This window comes from Loxodonta africana, chromosome 10 (genome assembly GCF_030014295.1).
Source record: "Loxodonta africana isolate mLoxAfr1 chromosome 10, mLoxAfr1.hap2, whole genome shotgun sequence".
NCBI lineage: Eukaryota > Metazoa > Chordata > Mammalia > Proboscidea > Elephantidae > Loxodonta > Loxodonta africana.
In genome coordinates, this window is record NC_087351.1 from 75,001,619 (window position 1) to 75,020,112 (window position 18,494).

General features: G+C 36.8%; 1 protein-coding gene across 1 annotated transcript in view; it reads right to left on the bottom strand.

The window, feature by feature from the left end:
* Positions 1 to 18,494, bottom strand: part of KCNH5 (potassium voltage-gated channel subfamily H member 5) — a 336,327-nt gene that overhangs the window by 299,232 nt on the left and 18,601 nt on the right. Inside the window, exons 2-3 of the mRNA XM_003408696.4 lie at positions 17,740 to 17,863; positions 4,402 to 4,508 (exon numbers count right to left, since the gene is read on the bottom strand). Coding sequence (XP_003408744.1) covers positions 4,402 to 4,508; positions 17,740 to 17,863 — 231 coding nt within the window. The remainder of the gene's footprint in view (positions 1 to 4,401; positions 4,509 to 17,739; positions 17,864 to 18,494) is intronic.

Below are 18,494 nucleotides of genomic sequence, written 5' to 3' on the forward strand. Positions count from 1 at the left end.
AAAAAAAAATCCTTTCCATTCTGGATTTGAGGTTTGGGGGGCAGTGAGTCTGAGAGGGTTAGGCAGAGAGGCCTGTTGCTGGAAACTTAGAGCAGCGCCATGACATTGATTACTTCGAGTGGTTCCCTCAGTCACAGATCTTCCTGTGTGTAGACAGAATGAGCCACTTTAAATCATCACCCAGAGCTACAATTTCTTTCCCTACAGTAGAAACAGGCCCCTGCTAGTCAGAGCACTGGACCTAAAGAATAGAGACTGCAAACTGAAATGCCAATCATGGCACATGTGAAATAAGAACTTCAATTTCCCCATTTGTAAAATGGTGTTTAACCTAATTACTTAATGGAAGTGTTGGGAGGACTTGGCATTCAGGCATTTCCAGGCTGTATTCTACAGGCATGATTTCTTCTTTGTAACATAAAAAAAAGTTACAACCCAATCTACAGCGTCAACATAATCCCAATCAAAATCCCAGCAAATTATTATGTGGATATTGCAACCTGACCCTAAAGTTTATAGGGAAAGGCAAAAGACCGAGAACAGAATAGGAAGCAAAGAAATAAACCAAATCAAAATGAAACCCGTTGCTGTCAAGTCAATTCCGACTCATAGCGACCCTACAGGACAGAGTAGAAGTGCCCCCACAGGGTTTCCAAGGAGTGGCTGGAGGATTCAAGCTGCCAATCTTTTTTGCTAGCAGCTGAGCGCTTAACCACTGTGCCCACACAAATACAGTCAACTGACCTTTGACAAAGGAGCAAAGGCAATTCAATGGAGAAAGGATAGTCTTTTCAACAAATGGGACTGGACAATTGGACATAACACATGCAAAAAACTGAATCTAGACATAGAACTTACATCTTTCATAAAAATTTACTCAAAATGGATCACAGACCTAAATGTAAGATGCAAAGCTATACAACTTCTAGAAGAAAACATAGGAGAAAATCTAGGTAGCCTTGAACTTAGCACTGCCTTTTTAGGTACAACACCAAAAGCATAACTCATGAAAGAAAAAAACTGATGTTGGACTTTATTAAATTAAAAACTTCTCTGCAAAAAGACAAATCACAGACTGGAAGAAAATATTTACCAAACACTTATCTGGTAGAGAACTGTTCAAGTTCAACAGTAAGAAAACAACCCAGTTACAAAAGATCTGCATCTCACCAAAAAAATAACCAAATGGCATATAAAAAGATGCTCAACATTTTATGTTATGTGGAAACTGCAAATTAAAACAACAATGAGATACCACTAGGGAGCTACTAGAATGGCTAAAATTCAAAACATTGACACCACCAAATGCTGACAAAGATGTGGAACAGAAGAAACTTTAGTTCATTACTGGTATGAACGCAAAATGGTACAACCACTTTGGAAGACAGTCTGGCAGTTGCTTGCAAAGCTAAACATAGGTTTACCACCTGATCCAACAATATCTCCCCTGGGTATTTACCCAAATGAGAAAAGTTATGTCCACATAAAAGCCTGACCATACGTATTTATAGCAACTTTATTCATAATTGCCAAAACTTAGATACAACCAAGGTGCCCCTCAATAGGTGAACAGATAAACTGTGATACATCCATACAATGGAGCATTATTCAGCGGTAAAAAGAAATAAGCTCTCAAGTTAAGAAAGACATGGAGGAAAATTAAATGCATATTGCTGAGTGAAAGAAAAAAAAAAAAAAACCAGCGACCCTATAGGACAGAGTATGTAAAAGCTATATACTGTAGGATTTTATATTATGTAAAAGCTAAAAAAAAAAAAAAAAATTTTTTTTTTTTTTTTATATACTGTAGGATTTCAACTTAATGACATTTAGAAAAGGCAAAATTATAGAAATAGTAAAGATAACAGTGGTCGCCAGGGGTTTAGTGGGAGGGAAGAAGGGATGAATAAGTGGAGCACAGGACATTTTAAGGGCAGTGACAATATTCAGCATGATACTGTAATGATGCACACATGACATTATGCATTTGTCAAAACCGATAACTATACAACATAAAGAGTGAACCCTAATGTAAACTGTGGACTTTAGTTAATAATATTGTATCAATATTGGTTCACCCTTATAACAAACATACCACACCAATTTAAGATTTAATAATATGAGAATCTGTGCAGAGAGGAGAACTATATGGGAACTTTCTGTATAATTTTTCTGTAAACCTAAAACTGCTCTAAAAAATTAAGTGTATAAAAAAATACATACATAAAATTTCCCAGGGGGGGAAAATTCACAAAAATACACTTTTGGAGGTTCGGTTAATGTTCAAAAGTTTTTCACCTAAATATTTACAAAATTTTTAAGGAACTAATTTTTAAATCGAGCCCTGGTGACACAGTGGTTAAGAGCTCAGCTGCTAACCAAAAGGTCAGCAGTGTGAATCCATCAGACACTCCTTGGAAACTCTATGGGGCAGTTCTACTCTGTCCTATAGGGTCGCTATGAGTCGGAATTGACTGGATAGCAATGGCTTTGTTTGTTTGTTTGTTTTCCTTGTTTATTTAAACATAAAATTCCATTATAGTACATGGACAATACCTATGCTTCACATTAAAGCAAAAAAATAAAGTAGATATTACATAGAAAGGAGATATGAGTTTCAATCTATAGTGCTATGGGGTGTATTTCCTATTGACTAGGTTAGCCACCTAGCACTTAACCACTGTGTCACCAGGGCCTGAAAATACCAGAGAGGCCTAAACAAAGGTAATATAATTATTTCAAGCCACTAAATTAAGCAAAGTACCTGACCACCCATGTGTACCCTGCAAGGAGATTTTTGGAAATGTAAAATTCAGGTTACTGCTAACATGGTTTAAAGAAATAAACAAAACTGAAATTTCTCTAAGGTATTTCCAAGAAATTCAGACACTAAGGACTTAGTTTGATGTTTTAAAATCAGGCAAAGATTTGTTTATTCTGTCTAAATGTCAGGGTGAATGGCCTCAGTAATATTCGGTAATATGGAATATCCTTAAATTGCTTGCTAAGTCTGGGGTTCATACCTAATCCTTTAAGGAATAACAAATTTATCTGAAAATGAAAAGGTTTTGGCATATAGGTCTACTATGAGTATTCAGTGTGTATTTGGACCTGATGGAAAAGACCCAGAGAGCCTACATCCTGCCTTTTCTCTTGCAGAGGGCAGAGCTGATCACTTAGAATAAATTGCCTTCTGGGTGACACGCCAACCCAACATTTGGCTCTGAATTCAGACAGAGATGCCACTTTGGCCTTGATTCTAAAATGAAAGATAATAAGACATTCCTAGGTAAAACCACTAAAGACAAATGTTCTCATTACCAAGTGCACTACTCCAGAGCAATGCCTGTGGTTACTGTTAGCCCTTCGATAGGTTATTCGTAAAAAGAGAAACCTAGTATCAATTCCTAACATTCCGTAGAAAACAAATGTTTGCAGTGAAATGGAGAAGCTATTTTGCTCCACAAGATCCAGCAGCCATTGATCATGGAGTAAATGTTTCTTGTTGAAGTCAGAATGCAAACTGGGGAGAGTTTAGTACCCATCGATTTCCACTGAAGTCAATAGTGAGCTCTGGTATCATTTACTATTAATACCAAATAAATTGATCCATCTTATGAAGCGACTGTTGATTTAAATAAAGAAAGAAAGGAAAATTTGGGGAAGCAGAAAAGAGAGACAAGAGTAGATGACTGAAGAAAGTGAATTAGGAAGGTGGACTTAGCTGATGACTGTACTAGCTTCGTCGTTTGTTTCCCTACCCCCCAAACCTTGATGGAGAGTCTACATCATGAGATCTTATTTGAGTATATAATGCACTCATAAACCCCATCCTGAAGAACAGCTCATAGCAATAAATAAAAAGTTACCAGACGTAACGGCCCATTCTGAAAGTAATGACTACTTCCACTAGCCTTCCACACGAGACAGTCTGAGATCTAGCAAAAGGCAATACTGGTAAAGATTCCTCTCAAGTAGATACCATATGTTCACATGTTACCTACTACCGTGTAGAAACATGACCACACATACCCACTGACAGCAAACACCTTTTCCTGTAATCACAAGTAGGAAAAAAATATTTCTCTATGATTTTAGTTGATGTCATATAATGGAAACATTATTATAAGTATTACTTACAAAATATTTTGCTGTCTGACACAAAAAGATAGTTACATTTAAAATATACCATATTTTTCTTCCATTCCTCAAAAGATTGCTTTTTATAGATGGAATTATTTATTAATTTTGTTATCTAATTTCGCTAGCATCCCCCACCTCTGCCAAGAGAAGAAACAATAAGAGTTTCATATTCTCTCTATATTATAGTTCAACTACCACTTATTAAACCATAATATTAACAAAGAGCTGGCACATCTTACTAGTAATTTAGATACCTACTGTTTTTCTTGTATAGAAGAACTTCAAAGCAGTTTGACTCATAATTGTCAAAAGTCTGCCTGACTTTCTCAATGGTCTTCTTGTCAGTCAATTCCCCATACATAAAACTGGAAGAAAAAAAACCAAAACAATCCATTTCAGTTTTGTGTTGCTTTTTAAATGCTACATAAAATTACATAGTAGTCTTTGTTTTATTTAGTATTCAAATCTGGTTAGAAAAATTAATATTGTCCCCACAAAATGAACTGAAATATTTAAACCACATTTTAATCATGGTACCACATGATTGTTGAACTGTTTGCAAAAAACTTGCATTAATAGTTACTTCATACATACATACACATATACACACACAAGGACAGGCAATCTTCCCTTTACGCAGTTGTGACATGCATGGATTTCAGTTAGCGTGGTTCATTTAAATAACACCACTTTCCCAACAACATAGTCCAAATTTCAGTTCCACAGTATATTAACTGTGAGTAATTCCACAGAATATAAATTTCATGGTTAATCTTCTATTCACAAATCATTAGCCAATAACATGCTCATCATGATCCTGACCAGTAACGCCACTTTTTTCAAGTCTGTTGGTGATTGATCATTGCATATCTGTTATTCCGTTCATACACAGACAGCAAAGCAGGCAGCTGTGTTGCTTCCATATCTCACAGTGACAAACTCATGTGATATTTTATGAAAACTGATCACTGAAAGCAAGAACTAGCCAACAAAGATGAAAGTGCAGCAAAGAAATTAAAAATGACAATGCTGGAAGTGAAATTCAAATCAAACATAAATGAAGTTATATAAGAAAGAGATGACTATGGAAATGTTGGCATTATTGCCATTTGGAAGACTCTAAATATGCAGCCAAAGGGACTTAGTGAAGGTGAGCTTATCAACATAAATAAGAAAAATGATTGTGATGAAGAGGATGAAGATATCCCAGAGATGGTGTCACAGGTGAAAAACGTGACCCAGCAATTCCATTCCTAGGTATATACTCTAGGGATCTAATAGAAGTGACAAGAACAGATATATGTATAACTATGTTCATCACAGCACTATTCACATTAGCAAAAGGATGGAAACAACTGAAGTGTCCATCAACGGATGACTGGATAAGTAAAATGTGGTACATGCATACAATGGAATACGACTCCAAACCCAAACCCAGTGCCATCAAGTCAATTCCAACTCAGAGCAATGCTACAAGGACACAGTACAACTGCCTCATAGGGTCTCCTGGTGGATTTTGGTAAGCAGTGGGGCTCTTAACCACTGTGCCACCAGGGCTCCGGAATACTACTCAACAATAAAGAAAACAAGTTCCTGAAACATCTTACAATGTGGATGAACCCAGAGGCTATTATGTTGAGTGAAACAAGTCAATCACAAAAGAACAAACATTGTATGTTTTCACTTTTATGAAATGACATGAATAGGTAAATATACATAAACAAATGTTTATTAGTGGTTACCAAAGATGGGTGGTGGGGGAGAGATGGTTTCACTGTCTAGATAGTAGACACTTGTCGTATTTGTTGATAGGAAAGATAACACTGAACAAGGGTGAAGTGTGCACAGCTTGACCAAGATAAATGATGTCACTAAGACACACACACACAAAGAATCTTTTGGTAATAACTCTTATAGCACATAAAATTTTGCAACAACCACCAAAAAATATATGTGCAAATATATTTGTATGTATGTAGGCATACATGTGCCACATGAATCTGTCAGTTTGTCGTACTGTGAGGCCTTGTGTGTTGCTGTTATGCTGGAAGCTGTGCCATCAATATTCAAATATTGGCAGGGTTACAGATGGTAGGCAGGTTTCAGCTGAGCCTCCAGATGAAGACACACTAGAAAGAAGAACCTGGCAGTCTACTTCTGAAAAAAAATTAGGCAGTGAAAACCTTATGAATAGCAGTGGAAAATTGTCTGATATAGTGCTGGAAGAGGAGTCCCTCAGGTTTGAAGGCACTCCAAAGATGACTGAGGAAGAGCTGCCTCCTCAAAGTAGAGTAGACCTTAATGACATGAGTGGAGTCAGGTTTTCGAGACCTTCATTTGCTGATGCAGTATGACCCAAACCGAGAAAAGGCAGTTACAAACATCTGTTAATAATAGGAATATGGAACATACAAAGTATGAATCTAGGAAAATTGAAAATCATCAAAAATGAAATGGAATGCACAAACATAGACATCCTAGGCATTAGTGAGCTGAAATGGACTGGTATTGGTCATTCTGAATATAACAATCACATGGTCTACTATGCTAGGAGTGAAAAATTAAAGAGGAATGGTGTTGCATTCATCTTCAAAAAAACATTTCAAGGTCTATTATAAAGCACAACACTGTCAGTGGTGGGATAATATCCATACACCTACAAGGGAGACCAGTTAATATGACTATTGTTCAAATTTATGCATCAACTAAGGCCAAAGATGAAGAAATTGAAGATTTATACCAACTTCTGCAGTCTGAAATTGATGGAACATGCAATAAAATGCATTGATAATTACTGGAATTACTGGAAATTGGAATTCAAAAGTTGGAAACAAAGAAGGATCAGTGGTTGGAAAATACAGCCTTGGTGATGGAAACGGTGCCAGAGATCATATAATAGAATTTGGCAAGACCAATGCCTTCTTCATCGCAAATACCTTATTTCAACAACATAAACAGCAACCGTATACGTGGACCTCGCCCAATGGAATAGACATGAATCAAATTGACTACATCTGTGGAAAGAGATAATGGAAAAGCTCAATATCATCAGTCAGAACAAGGCCAGGGACTGACTGCAGAACAGATCTTCAATTGCTCATATGCGAGTTCAAGTTGAAGCTGAAGAAAATTAGAACAAGTGCATAAGAGACAAGTACAACCTTGAGTATATTCCACCTAAATTTAGAGGCCATTTCAAGTACAGATTTGATGCATTGAACACTAATGACCGAAGACCAGATAAGTTATGGAATGACACCATACATGAAGACAGCAAAAAATCATTAAAAAGACAGGAAAGAAAGAAAAGACCAGAATGGATATCAGAAGAGACTCTGAAACTTGCTTTTGAACATCAGGTAGCTAAAGCAAACAGAAGAAATGATGAAGTAAAATAGCTGAACAAAAGATTTCAAAGGGTGGCTCAAGAAGACAATGTAAAGTATTATAATGATGTGCATAAATATCTAGAGTTAGAAAACCAAAAGGGAAGAACACATTTGGCATTTCTCACGCTGAAAGAACTGAAGAAGAAATTCAAGCCTCAAATTGCAAAAGTGAAGAATTCTATAGGCAAAATACCGAAGGATACAGGAAGCATCAAAAGGAGATACAAGGAATACAGAGTCACTGTACAAAAAAGAATTGGTTGACAGTAATCATTTCAGGCGGTAGCATATAATCAAGAACCAATGGTACTGAAGGTAGAAGTCCAGGCTGCACTGAAGAGATTAGTGAAAAACAAGGCTCCAGGAATTGACGGAAGACCAGTTGAGGTATTTCAACAAACCAGTGCAGGGCTAAAAGTGCTCACTCATCTATGCCAATAAATTTGGAAGACAGATAGATACCTGGCCAATCAACTGGAAGACATGCATTACTTCTGCCTATTCCAAAGAAAGGTGATCCAACAGAATGCAGAAATTATCAAACAATACCATTAATATCACATGCAAGTAAAATTTTGATGAAGATCATTCAAAAGTAGTTGCAGCAATACATCGACAGGGAACTCCCAGAATTCAGAAAAGGACACGGAACCAGGAATATCATTGCCAATGTCAGATGGATCTTGGCTGAAAGCAGAGAATACCAGAACAATGTTTACCTGTGTTTTATTGACTATGCAAAGGCATTCGACTCTGTGGATCATACAAAATTATGGGTAACATAATGGGAATTCTACAACAATTAATTGTGCTCATGAGGAACCTGTACACAGATTAAGAGGCAGTCGTTCAAAGAGAACAAGGGGATATTGCATGGCTTAAAATCAGGAAAGGTGTGCATCAGGGTTGTATGCTTTCACCATACTTATTCAATATGTATGTTGAGCAAATATCTGAGAAGCTAGACTATATGAAGAAGAAGGGGGCATCAGGATTGGAGGAAGACTCATTAACAACCCACGATATGCAGATGACACAAACTTGCTTGCTGAAAGTGAAGAGGACTGGAAGCACTTACTGGTGAAGATCAAAGACCACAGCCTTCAGTATGGATTACACCTCAAGATAAAGAAAACAAAAATCCTCACAACTGGGTCAATAAGCAACATCATAAAAATGGAGAAAAGATTGAAGTTGTCAAGGATTTCATTTTACTTGGATCCACAATCAACTCCCATAGAAGCAACAGTCCAGAAATCAAAAGACACATTGCACTGGGCAAATCCGCTGCAAAAGACCTCTGTAAAGTGTTAAAAGGCAAAGATATCACCTTGAGGACTAAAGTGTTCCTGACCCAAGCCACGGTGTTTTCAATCACCTCCTATGTATGCAAAAGCTGGACAATGTATAAGAAAGACCAAAGAAGAAGTGACACCTTTGAACTACAGTGTTGGTGAAGAATATTGAATATGCCGTGGACTGCCAAAAGAAAGAACAAATCTGTCTTGGAAGAAGTACAGCCAGAACGCACCTTAGAAGCGAGGATGGCAAGACTTCATCTTACATATTGAACATGTTATCAGGAGGGATCAGTCCCTGGAGAAGGACATCATGCTTGGTAAAGTACAGGGTCAGCAAAAAAGAGGAAGACCCTCAATGAAATGGACTGGCATAGTGGCTGCAACAATGGGCTCAAGCATAACAGCAATCATGAGAATGGCACAGAACCAGGTAGTATTTTGTTCTGTTGTACATAGGGTTGCTATGAGTTGGAACCAACTCAACAGCACCTAACAAGAACAACAAGGCAGACGTGTATATATGCATGTGTATGTGACTACATATGTATGTATACTGTAAGGGATACATATACATGTATGTAAATGCACATATATTCATATATATACTAAAGCACATGGGGGCACAGTTACAGATACTTCTTTTGTATAAACAAACACCTTGTAGAATTGATTTTCTGAGTTTGAAGGCTTAGGACCATATTCTCCTGGGACAATTCAATCAATTGGCATAACATAGTTCACAAAGTTTATGTTCTACATCCTAGTTTGGTGAGTACTGTCTAGGGTATTAAAAGCTGGCAAGAGGGTATCTAAGATACAACTATTGGTCTCTACTCATCTGGAGCAAAAGAGAAAAAAAGCAAACCAAAGACTCAAAGAAGAAACTATCATATTTTTATGCTAATAACACACCTGTTATAGATATATAATATACATAGAATTTGTTTTTGTCAAATGAACCATCCCTCAGCAAGGTATTTTCCTAAGCAAGCTACACTAATTTTTTTTACACGTTCCTGTAAAAAATTAGCATAGGGAACTTACAAAAATACCTGAGGGGAGAAGGTCGTGGCTGGTAAAAAAAAAAAAAAATCATACAACATGCATGTTACTTGTGTAAAAATATGGTGGTTTACAGGACTAATAATCTCCACAAACCATGGCCTTGTCTACCCTGAGACTGGAAGAACTAGATGGTGCCTGACTACCATTCTGATCAGGGCCACCATAGATGGAAGAAAAATGTGGAACAAAACCTCCAACTCTCAAAAAAAAAAAAAAAAAACCACATTTAGTGGATCAGTTGAAAGTAGAGGACTCCCCGAGACTATTGCCCTGAGATGCTCTTTAAACCTTTAATCGAAACTGAGGTCACCTTTAGCTAAACAATAGATTGTCTCACAAAATGAAGAATATTACCCTTGAGTACTGTGCTCCTTTAAGAAATTATCTATATGAGGCCAAATGGTCAACAATTATTTTAGAATGAAGACGAGAAGGTAAGAATAAAGGAAAACTAGATTAATGGAAACAGGACAGTCAGGACGGAAATGAGAATGTTCACGCGTTGTGAAGAATGTAACCAATGTCACTGAATACTTTGTGCAGAAATTGTTGAATAGGAACCTAAGCTGCTCTGTAAACTTTCACCAAAAACACAATAAAATATTATTGAAAGAAATACAAATCTGACGCAGCTAAAATTCTACGGAAAAGATGAAAACTATCAGGTAATTTCTCAAATAAACTATGAAAAGGCTATATTTCCAGTTAGCTTAGCCTTCCCCATGCTAAAATCATCTGTCTGAGGAAAATAAGGCATTTTTAAAAACAAATACCAGATTATTACAATCTGAATACTTTCAAAAAGTAGTCTTTCATTTCTTACAATGCCCTACTCATACTTTTAAGTTTATTATACCACATATTTCCAGTGACAGAATATATATCTGAAGTGGTGAAATGCAGCAGTTAAATAATAAAATATATTTCAAATCCATGGACTACAAAGAATGTCTGAAATGTACCTTACAAGGCAAGCATTCGGGAGGTTAACTACCTATGAAATATTTCTATCCCAAGTTGTCCAAACCACTGATTAAATCGATCGCCCCATGCTCTCTATGGGTATGGCAAATTTGTTTATTTGCTTGGCTTTGTTACATGTGAATGTCAAAAGTCTTTACCACGGTTTCCTGAAGACTGACTCAGGATGGCTGATGGTCAATGCAATCTTTGAGTAGTTAATGGAATTTGAGGGGAGCCAAGTTTTAAAAACAGTAATCATCAGGTTTGGAAACTGTAAATATAATAATTTTACAGAGTTTGTGCCTCTTATTGAATATTCTCAAGGAATATATAATGGCAATATAAATATTATAGAACTTCATATTGTTATCCTAGACAGAACACCAAGCTCCCTTCCGTAAATAACTTCTACAACTGCACTGTTATTTTATTTGAAGGCAAATAAAATTGGATTCACAAAAGTGACCCGATTCTGGTATAATATTGGGCAGTCATGACGTAATCAAGGACTACTGAACTTGGTGGATCACTCACAAACTGTATAATTCATAAATAAGTCACATAACTTCTCTAAGCCTTAGTCTCCTCCCAGCAAAACGATGCTAATCATACCTCAAAAGATGAGGAAGATTAAACAGATAATGCACATGGAAGTTGCAAATTATAACACGCTGTACAACTGCTGAATTATTGCTGGAATACTTCTTAAGGATGTTAGAAGAAGGACCCCCAACCCCAGTTTCACTCCTTTGTTGTTGTTGTTTGGTGCTGTCCAGTCAGTTTCGACTCATAGTGACCCTATGCACAACAGAACCAAACACTGCCTATTCCTGCACCATCCTCACAATTGTTGCTATGCTTGAGCACATTGCTGCAGCCACTGTTTCAATTCATCTCCTTGAGGGACTTCCTGTTTTTTGCTGACCCTCTACTTTACCAAGCATGACGTCCCTCTCCAGGGACTTATCCCTCCTGACAGCACGTCCAAAGTATGTGAGACGCAGTCTCGTCGTCTTTGCTTCTAAGGAGCATTCTGGCTGTACTTCTTCCAAGACAGATTTGTTCATTCTTTTGGCAATCCATGGTATATTCAATATTCTTCGCCATTACCACAATTCAAAGGTGTCCATTCTTCTTCAGTCTTCCTTATTCTCTGTCCAGCTTTTGCATGCATATGACGTGATTCAAAACACCTGGCTTGGGTTAGGCACACCTTAGTCCTCAAGGTGACAACTTTGCTTTTGAACATTTTAAATAGATCTCTTGTAGCTGATTTGCCCAATTCAATGCATCTTTTGATTTCTTGACAGCTGCTTCTATGGGTATTGGTTGCGGATCCAAGTAAAATGAAATCCTTGACAACATCAATCTTTTCTCCATTTATCATGATGTTGCTTATTGGCCCAGTTGTGAGGATTTGGGTTTTCTTTGTATTAAGGTGTAATCCATACTGAAGGCTGTGGTCTTTGATCTTCACCAGTAAGTGCTTCAAGTCCTCTTCACTTTCAGCAAGCAATGTCATGTCATGTTCATAATGCAGGTTGTTAATGAGTCTTCCTCCAATCCTGATGCCCCGTTCTTCTTCATATAGTCCAGAGTCTCAGATTATTTGCTCAGCATACAGATTAAATAGGTATGGGGAAAGGATGCTCTGATGCACACCTTTTGTGACTTTAAACCATGCAGTATCCCCTTGTTCTGTTCGAATGACTGCCTCTTGATCCATGTACAGATTCCTCATGAGCACAATTAAGTGTTCCAGAATTCCCATTCTCCACAATGTTATCTATAATTTCATATGATCCAGTCAGTCGAATGCCTTAGCATAATCAATAAAACACAGGTAAAAATCTTTCTGGTATTCTCTGCTTTCAGCCAGGATTCATCTGACATCAGGTTCCACATCCTCTTCTAAATCTGGCTTGAATTTCTGGCAATTCCCTGTTGACATACTGCTGCAGCCGCTTTTGAACGATCTTCAGCAAAATTTTGCTTGCATGTGATATTAATAATGTTTGATAATTTCCACATTCGGTTGGATCACCTTTCTTGGGAGTAAGCATAAATATGGATTTCTTCTAGTGGGTTAGCAAGGTAGCTGTCTTCCTAATTTCTTGGCATACATTAGTGAGCACCTCCAGCGCTGCATCTGTTTGTTGAAACATCTCAATTGAGATTCCATCAATTCCTGAAGCCTTGTTTTTTGCCAGTGCCTTCAGAGCAGCTTGGACTTCTTCCTTCAGTACCGTTGGTTCCTGATCATATGTTACCTCCTGAAATGGCTGAACATCAACTAATTCTTTTTGGTATAATGACTCTGTATATTCTTTCCATCTTCTTTTGGTGCTTCCTGGATCGTTTACTATTTTCCCCATAGAATCTTTCAGTATTGCAACTCGAAGCTTGAGTTTTTTCTTCAGTTCTTTTAGCTTGAGAAATTCTGAAGGTGTTCTTCCCTTTTGGTTTTCTATCTCCAGCTCTTTGCGCATGTCATCATAGTACTTTACTGTGTCTCCTCAAGCCACCCTTTGAAATCTTCTATTCGGCTCTTTTATTTCATCATTCTTTCCTTTTGCTTTAGCTAGTCTGTGTTCAAGAACAAGTTTCAGAATCTCTTCTGACACCCATTTAGGTCTTTTCATTCTCTCCTGTCTTTTTACTGACCTCTTGCTTTCTTCATGTATGATGTCCTTGATGTCATTCCACAACTCGTCTGTTCTTCAGTCATTAGTGTTCAATGTGTCAAATCTATTCTTGAGATGGTCTCTAAATTCAGATGGGATATACTCACAGTTGCACTTTGGCTCTCATGGGCTTGTTCTAATTTTCTTCAGTTTCAACCCGAACTTGTACAGGAGTATGGGAAGGTCTGGTCCACAGTCAGCCCCTGGCCTTGTCATGACTGATGATATTGAGCTTTTCCATCATCTCTTTCCACAGATGTAGATGACTTGATTGCTTGCTTCTCCCCAATTCTAGGACACAGACTGGCTATGCTTGCTAATGGGCAGGATCACTGTGTATTAGAAGGAAATATACATGTCTTTGTGCTCCTTCTTCCTCCATAGTTCATAAGGTTGATGCATAAGCCTGCTCCTGGATAATCTAGCCACTTCTCACACAACTGACTGTTGTGGTCTTGGTAGTAAGGGAGAAGTCCTCCATGGGGCTGGCCCAGGCCATATCCAGCTTCCCTGAGATTTGGCAGTATATTTCTCATGTGTCTTCAGCCCTAGAAAACCTTAGAAGCCAGGTGGTTTTGGTTTATAGCAGGATTTATTTATTCTTGGATTGATTGTTCTGCCATCAAAATCTCACAAACAAGTCTCTTGATGATCCCCAACAGTAAGGATGACTCTAATGTTGTTTGACTTCCAAGGGGGAAAGGCATCTTACAAATTTTGAAAAAAACAAAAAACCTAAATCATCAGTACCACCAACCTGTTTTAATCTCCAAATGTCAACAATGTTCCTGGATTAAAACACCACAAACATTCAATCATTACTAGTAAAGAACAATATTATGTACAAGCTGTAGTTTCCACACTAGCAAATGCTCATCAAAGCAACAACACACACTGACTTAATGTAGTTGATAAATGTGGTCTCCAGCTCAGGATCAGCACAATAGAATCATTATAACAGTTAACGCAAGGGTGAGCTGAGATCTGTCAAGGGATCAAACAAAAGAAAGCCTTCAAAAGTGTGAACAGGAGATATTACAAACAAACAAGAGCACAGCTTCCAAAATCTGAAAGGGGTAATTTTGGAATAAATCAAAAGCATTACTTTATCCTGTGGATAGTAACCAAAAGGTTTCACAATCCACTAATTTATATGGGCTTAAAAGGATTTAGATAGAGTTATAAGTGGTAGACCCATGACACACAATTTAGAGAAACAAAGAAGTGCGCTGGACATCTCTAACATCTGAAGACAGACATCCCTGAGGCACCTGTGCCCTGCCACACTGATGCTCAGTGCCACTGACAGAAGCAGATCCCTCAGCCAAAGGAAACCAGACGGATTGACATCCATCATAAGTAATGTGCTCTCGATGGCTGCTGAGATAATCCTGCGTTAATAAAACTGCTTGTGAAATACATCCAATAAAGCGTCTTTTAGTATCTCTGCTTCATTGTCTAATTTGATAGCTTATGTAAAGGATCATTAACGGGCTTTCCAGAATAAAAAAAAAAAAATGAAATTTCAGAACATCATTTACTCCTCGGTTCTCTCTACCTACGCGATTGCTCTTCTCACCCCTCTATCCTAAAAAAATTCTAGCAGGATAGGCTTTTAAAAGCTTCAGGTTAACAAAGGTAAAATTCTAAAGTGATTCCTACATAACATATGTCTTGACTATCAGGGCAGCCTAGCATCATCAAATAAGATCATATGTTTTGAATACCATTCTCCCAAAACCTATAAGCTCCTCTAAACATGCACAATTTTTAGTTTCCTCCAATAAATAGCAAAAGAGTCCAAAGGCTTGAAATTGCAGTTATTAGGCAATAAGATGGACTAGATTTGAAATTGCTAAGAATCCTGAAGTATCACAAGAACACCTTCTGAAATCTTAGCTTAAACAAAAATGAGACGCCACAAAGTACACAACTGATTTTTAAAAAAACAGAAATTTAGATACCATTATAATTTAGCAAGGAAGTGGGAAACAGAGAGCCTCACACACAGCTGATGAGCTTGGAAACCATCTGACAGCAGTTTATTTACAAACTCGGTGCACATCCTACTCTCCAGCAAGCCCACTTCTGGGCACAGAGCAAAGAAAACATCTCACACAAGAAGTTCTGGGTGATGATGATTCTCTCCAAATCATTTGTGGTCTCAAGGTATGGGAACCTGGATTCCACAACCAGCAGAATGGATAAATAAAACGCAGGGTGCGTCCACACGGGAATGCTATGCAACGGTCAGGCGTAATGAGATGGATTTTCATGTAGATGCCTCAAAATCAAAACACTGAGTGGAAAGAGTAAGAAATCATAAATTTCACTGAACAATACGAATTATATAGGGCTTGAAAACACTAAAAAAAAAAAAAAAAAATTTTTTTTTAGTTTTGAAAACACGCATATAAAAATATTACACAGTTTTTAAGAATATACATATTTAATAAACAAATGGAAGATGGATTAGGAAGACATACAACAAACACACCAGAATGAGTAACTATGGTAGGGGGTATAGGGATGGGATTAAAGGGAGAAGAAATAATATAAAATAAAAAGAGACTCTGCCCAGAGCAACAGTAATACTGTGACAAACTAAGGAATATGTTTAATTTCATTCCGTGCACTTAGACCAAACTGGGCAGGGGTGAGAGGGACAAAGAAGGAAAAAGAGAAGAGCGGAAATAAATCTTAGCCCCTTGATGCTATTAAAAAAAAAAAAAAATCTAGTGATTTTTTTTCTTATTTTCTTGTAAAACAGTTCACATTTGAATATGTTAAAAATTAGGACATGTAATCATTTACCCAGTTGCCACATAAAACCTATTGACTTAAATTCATCCGTAAATAAAGATGATTCTTTTTTCGGACATGTACAGTGTCATAAACAGCATTCTTTCATATAAACTGAAGTTTGTTGGTTTGTAGCTTATCCTTTTACATTTGTTTAAAACTCATCATTTTTAAGATCGGTAACAGTCTTTGAATTCTTTACAAGGCTATTCTGTCATATGATTTATCTCCGCATTCAACTGGAATTCGGTGATTCCAAAATACTACGATAGCTTTTAGATGCTAGCTCTGTATTAATAAATGCATATATACAATTTTCTTCTTTCCTCTTTCTTTCCGTGTCTTTCACATTCAAAAGTCTTTATATATTTACACAGGAAGAGAGAAAAGCTACAGATACACCAGTTAAAAAAAATCAGAATCATCATACATATATTGCTTTTAAAATGCTTTTTATGAACAGCCTATGTGTATACGTATATAATGCTCCTGGAATAAATATGTAGAAAAAGATAAATTGCAGTATGGCCTTGATCGAGTTCCTTAACATAGCTCTACCTCAGTTTTCTCCTCTGTAACACAAAGGATTTGGACTAGAATAAAGAAAATCAGATCGCTTGTAGTTCTAAAATAGCATGACTTTAGTGCTGATGTAAGAGTTTAAAGAAAAATTAACTCATAAGGGGAAAATATTTTCATCTGGTCTAACAAAAATATCGTGAAAAAGCTTTAGGTTCTAAATTATTTCCATATATATATATATATATATATATATACACTTCTGTTTCTTTTTTCTGGTCCCTTTTTCTTAGTACTCTCTTTAATCTCACAGAAATGACATCTTTTTAAAAGAATCGTTATAAATAAATGTCAGATTCTGTTTTACACAAACCAAAGGAAATGGTGATGGTACAATACCATTACAAAGTATGAATAATTCACACAGGATGGAAGCAGTTCATCTGCTGTTCTTTAAATGCACATGAACCACACGTTACACTTGGTTGGGGGGTTGTTTCCTGTACTTCATTCAAGAGAATTTTAGTTGCTCCAGGTGTATTGATGCCATCAGTGGTTCATGATGTAGGGTACTTCTCTGACCACTTAGCATCAAGAATAGTTTCTGTCTTATAGTAGGCACTCAAAAAAAAAAAAAAAAAAGTTTTGAATGAATGAATGCACTCACAGATACACAGAAATCTTTTTGTTTGTAGAGGTTCTCATCAACGACTCTTAGCTATGTATTTCCATTGGCAATTTAATCGTCTTAATATTCTAACATGATTTTACCCTACAGTTTTTAGGTGTGAGTTTATGTATGTTTAGCCCTTTAACCACATTCAACATTTAATTAAATTTCAGAAAAGATTTCTGGGCTCTTCTGTTACCTACCTGCAAGTGCTGCTTTTCTGCATGACGTCAGCTCGATGATAGCCAGAGAGTTTACAAAAACCGTCATTACTATAAACTACAGGCCAGTCCACAATCTGGGCGTTTCCCAGTAAGAAACTTGATTCTAAGGAAAAAAAGGAGGGGAAAGGAAGTTACTTCGCTTCATTTAACCAGGTACTTCTTTCAAATAATCAAAAATGCAGATTCATAAAGATGGACAAATGCAACTATGGTTTGTTGTGGTACAAATAACATAGCCTACTTTGAAACTGACATAATCAGTTTAGTATGATCATCAAACGAAGCCTGCAACAAATACAAGATTTGTATACAAACTAAAAACTTCACTTAGAAGAAGCCAATTTACGACAGCCCTTTGCATTCAAGTATTCTCTAAGCTATCAAAACAAAACATGGTTATTACTGAATAAAAGCTAACTACTAAAATAATTACATTTAAAACAGATTAATTTATTAAGAGTAGGGCTATAGTCACTTCACAAAAAAAAAAGAATGTTGAACTTGATAAGAGGCAAATTGGATAACCCCTTGAAAAAGTCTATTAATATAAATTTGATATGATGGGACAATTTTTTTGCCATTAGACTGATCTTGAGAAGTCTGATTTTAAATAGTATTAAAGAGTCTTTTCTTTTTCCAATAAAATGATCCAAAATTGTTATTTCCAACCACATACATACAGAATTTGGAAACTACCAGCACTCTAAATAAAAGAGACATCGCTGCTTTATTTC